Consider the following 4,249-nt stretch of genomic DNA (forward strand, 5'->3'; position numbering starts at 1 on the left):
CTGATTCTCTGTCAATAGATGACACTGTAGCTTTTCTTGCCCCAAGGTGCCAAACCACAGGCCAGAGATGTAAGGCCTAAAGTTATAGATAAATCCTGGAGGGCCTTAGTGGCGGCAGGTTTTCATTTTAGCCATTTTCCTAAATAGTAACCAATTACTGCTACTAATAAAAGAGAATTATTTAGTCTTAAGATTCACAACCCTTAACTATCTCTTTTGTAAGTCTTCTCAAGTCTGTAAAACACTGGCCACAGAAGCAAGGCCTAAAGTTATAGGTAAATCCTGGAAGGCCTCAGTGGCTGCAGGTTTTTGTCCTAAATCTCACTCACATTGGGCCTCATGTACAAATGGTGCGTATGTACAAAAATGTTGAGTACATACATTTCCACTTTTGTCCGTATGCTAGTGTGAATTCTACACCTGGCATTATACATGAGGGCCTTTATCCAGATCAGACATTTTGAAAACTGGAAGGTTAAGAGGGAAAAAATTAGCACTTCAATGTCCAAGTTTGTCATCCTCCTTTAATGTTTAAACAGAGAAGTCTTTACAGCCATTTTAAATGAGATTACTTTCAGTGATTGACCAGTTAACTAAAAGTTTGCAGAGAATCCACACTATTGAAAACATGACTGGTTATATTATACAATTTTATTTTACTCTTCCAAATTAACCATTACAACTAAGCAAAATAGTGTAAATTACATACATTATTTTCAAAGAAACCTATGTGTGAACATGTAACATTTTACAGTACAGCCACTTGAAGGCAACAGCTCAGTGACAGCAACTGCTGTCGCAGGAGTCTCTTTTACACACACATCCCTGGGAGCATTTACTGCAGTCAGCAGGACAGCAGGAACAGCAGGAGGCTGCAAGAGAAATAAAAATGGTATTTTAGTTAATTTGTCATTCCAGATATTCTGTTAGTCTTGTTCAGCTTCCAACATATTATAAAGGCACCACAGCTTAAACACAACAAACTATATAAGAAATGCTTCAGGCAAAATGTTTATGGAAAAATATTAATCATTCAATTATCTGTCTTTCCATTTTCCAAACCTTGTTACTCCAAGTTTAGGCTTGTATGGGTTGACACATATCCAAGAAATATTAGGTGCAAGGAAGGAACAAAGCTTAAACATGGCACCAATCAATTTCAAAATACAGTCAAAGTCAGTATTATTGCCATAAATATACCTTAGGTTTCTTTCTTGAAGCTGGGAGTGAAAGAGATGGGGACAAATATCTAAGAAAACTGGTACCAGACTAATTGGAGATTTCCAAAAATGATCTGGGGGGAATTATGTTCTCTCCCTAGAAGAGTACATCTCTCTACAAAAACATGTGTTTGGACCCTGGGATGCTACAGTAACTTTGGGTTAATTAAACATTACTGGCAAAGATGATAGAAAGAGAAGATAAGAGACTTGTGAATCACTTCTGATGGAATAGGAATCAACTAGTATGAGAAAAGAGCCCTCTGTCTTAGTGTCTGTGTCCATAATTCAGACATTGCCCTGTCAGTTAGTACTGCACTTCATGAAACATGTCCTAAATGGCATTCATAGTGGTTACTGACAACAGTTACACTATGAAATAGTAATGAAATCAGTAGTCATATAATGTGAAACGCACACCATTAAGCTACACGTATATCTGTATGCTATGCTGATTTGCTGAAATACCTCCATGTGTGGCCTACTAGAAAATGTTAAGTTAGAATGGCAGATCAATCTCAATTCCTAAATTACAGTGTACCCCTGAGCAAGTTATTTTACCTGCCAACTGAAGAATGGATGTCATGATTTATAAATTGTTTCTGCAAAAATACATATGCTAAATATGAAAATGTGATTTGTAGACAGAAATTAAAGACAATATAAACTCTTAAAAATGGTGCGTGTTCTGCCCATGTCTGTGGCGGTTTCCTTTGGGAGCTTTGTTTTCCTCTCACAGTTCAAAGACATCCAGGTTAAGTGGACTGGCAATGGTAAATTGGCCCTGTATGTGTGAGTTTGTGTGTTTACACTGGGATGGGCAGGCACTCTGTTCAGATAGTGTTCCTGTCTGGTGGCCATGTTTGCTGGGATAGACTCCCAACTTCATCACGACCCTGCTCAGGATAAAATAGGTATAGAAGATGAATGGGTAAACTTTAACGCCTCTATCTGTCTGTCTGTCTGTCTGTCTGTCTGTCTGTCTGTCTGTCTGTCTGTCTGTCTGTCTGTCTGTCTGTCTTCATTCCTGAACATAACACATGTTCACTTTGGTAGTATAAATCAGTGAAGAAGAAACTAAGTCCTGCAACTGGATGTTTGCACATTTTATTGAGGTCAACCCTAAACAGTGACTAGATGTATGTCTCTTAATTAAAAACCTTGCTTTTTTACTTTTTCTTTTCCTTTCAAAAGAGCTAGATTTCTTAAGAAATCTGTATATACCTGAATTGTATTCCAAATATAATTTTGAAGTGGATTGTTTGTTCATACCTTTATGTTGAACTGAAGTGGCAATTATATCTCTGATAGCTATAGACAGGAAGTTAGAATATGATCACTTGCTTTTATTATACTTTTTATATGTGACAATGTGAATTTGAAAATAGTAAATAGTATCTGCGCATATGGCATAGTGTTTTCTTTTAAGACTGTGAATTACATGTGTGCTGTATTTAAATGTAACTTAACCGTATTTGAAAATAGTGTGGGCTTATAAATGCACTTTATAAGAATAAACCGAACTGTAATTGTTTTCATATTTGTGTCTCTGAACAGGATTAAATCTATTTTTTAACGTTTCAGGAAGCCAGACCCTATCCCAGCAGTACCAAATATCATGGCACATACAAACTCAATGATGTGACAGTCCATTTGAAAGTACTCATGCACACACACACAATCACACCAAGCTACTTTAGTGTCGCCAATAATGGTTACCTGTTCCTGTTACATATTTTAAATGTAAATAAATTACAGTTTCAGACACAAGTAAGTTAAAGAAGTGACCAGCCCACTGGTGCAGTCTGAACACTGGTATAAGCTACGCCATCAACCCCAGCAGCCCCCATCCCCCAAAAACACACACTCGATATGACCATATGATAGACGAAAAATCTATACTTATAAGTGAATTAGTTGATTTACAAAAGGGAATGATTAGCAATTGAATGGCAATGAAAACTTGCAGCCCTTGCTATGTAATTTCATGTTAGCCCGCACTACAAAATATCTTCGGTTAATGTCCCGTAATTCTGACAAACAGCCGTCTTTTCTTGATGTTGTTACTACGCACACAACATTCAGGGTGCTAGCAAATGAAATTTTTACTTTCGGATTTTTGCATCAAATAACTAGCAACTGTATATATGTTGGCAGAAATTCCGCACTGACCTTTCTTACAATCCTTGCATTTGCAGTCCTTGCATTTGCAGTTGGTCCCGCAGGTACAAGTACCACCTACCAAAGACAAAGAGAAGTCATCACACTTGACACAGATAAGGTTCCTTTGCGTCATGAAACACACACAAAGGCCACGTTTTCTAGACAATGAAAAACAGAACTATATGTGTTGTTTGTATATTGTTCGCGTTCAACAGCATTTACCGGCGAAATTGTCTTTGAACCTGTTTACTCACCTTGGGCGCAGTCACAGTTTTTGGGATCCATTTGGTTTTGTCGGGTGTTTTGCCGCTAGGTGTCGCAGTGCGTGGTTCAGTCAGTCTTCTTCAGGCTTCTCCGATCTCGCTTCTCCGTCTCGCTTTCTGACGGTTACAGTGGCGACGAGCGTGGCTCTTATAGAAGTCGCTAGTAGCCACGCGCCGAGTGCAAAACCATGTCGCAACAACAGCTTCTGCGAGCCGAGTGCTTTAGTCACGCGACCTGACAGGCAAAACTTCGCCCTGCCCGAGACTTCAGTGTTTAACTAGCAAACTCTCACACTAAACCGTTACAGAATTTTACAATTTTGATAATAATCAAATCAAATCAAATAATCGTTAATTATTTTTATTGTTGAAAAAAGTTGTATAATAATGTATTCATGTTTCGGGACATTTAATTTGATAAGGCACTAAATTAGCATAGATAGATAGATAGATAGATAGATAGATAGATAGATAGATAGATAGATAGATAGATAGATAGATAGATGGCAAAAAATCGACTGCAATCCAAGCAATTTGAATCAGTGTCACTACTGGCTTCTCTGCTAGTTTCTAAGTAGGCCTACCATCAGCTTCGTTTTAAAA

The 4,249-nt window shown here is 37.8% G+C and overlaps 1 protein-coding gene across 1 annotated transcript; it reads right to left on the reverse strand.

Annotated features, from left to right (window-relative positions):
- Window positions 1-504: 504 nt before the first annotated feature.
- mt2 (metallothionein 2) lies at window positions 505-3,815 on the reverse strand. Its single transcript, XM_028809379.2, has 3 exons — window positions 3,638-3,815; window positions 3,393-3,458; window positions 505-872 (listed from the first exon to the last, which is right to left on the reverse strand). Exons 1-3 carry the CDS (start codon window positions 3,666-3,668, stop codon window positions 778-780), a joined length of 192 nt encoding a protein of 63 aa, XP_028665212.2. The 5' UTR covers window positions 3,669-3,815; the 3' UTR covers window positions 505-777.
- Window positions 3,816-4,249: the final 434 nt, after the last annotated feature.

The sequence above is a fragment of the Erpetoichthys calabaricus genome, chromosome 9, assembly GCF_900747795.2.
Source record: "Erpetoichthys calabaricus chromosome 9, fErpCal1.3, whole genome shotgun sequence".
NCBI lineage: Eukaryota > Metazoa > Chordata > Cladistia > Polypteriformes > Polypteridae > Erpetoichthys > Erpetoichthys calabaricus.

What these genes read in the sequence shown, in the direction of transcription:
- mt2 (XM_028809379.2), bottom strand. Translation starts at nt 3,668, where the DNA reads ATGGATCCCAAAAACTGTGACTGCGCCCAAG. An exon ending in AAACTGTGACTGCGCCCAAG is followed by an intron (nt 3,459 to 3,637) that starts GTGAGTAAACAG and finishes TGTCTTTGGTAG; the next exon opens with GTGGTACTTGTACCTGCGGG. An exon ending in ATGCAAGGATTGTAAGAAAG is followed by an intron (nt 873 to 3,392) that starts GTCAGTGCGGAA and finishes TTTCTCTTGCAG; the next exon opens with CCTCCTGCTGTTCCTGCTGT.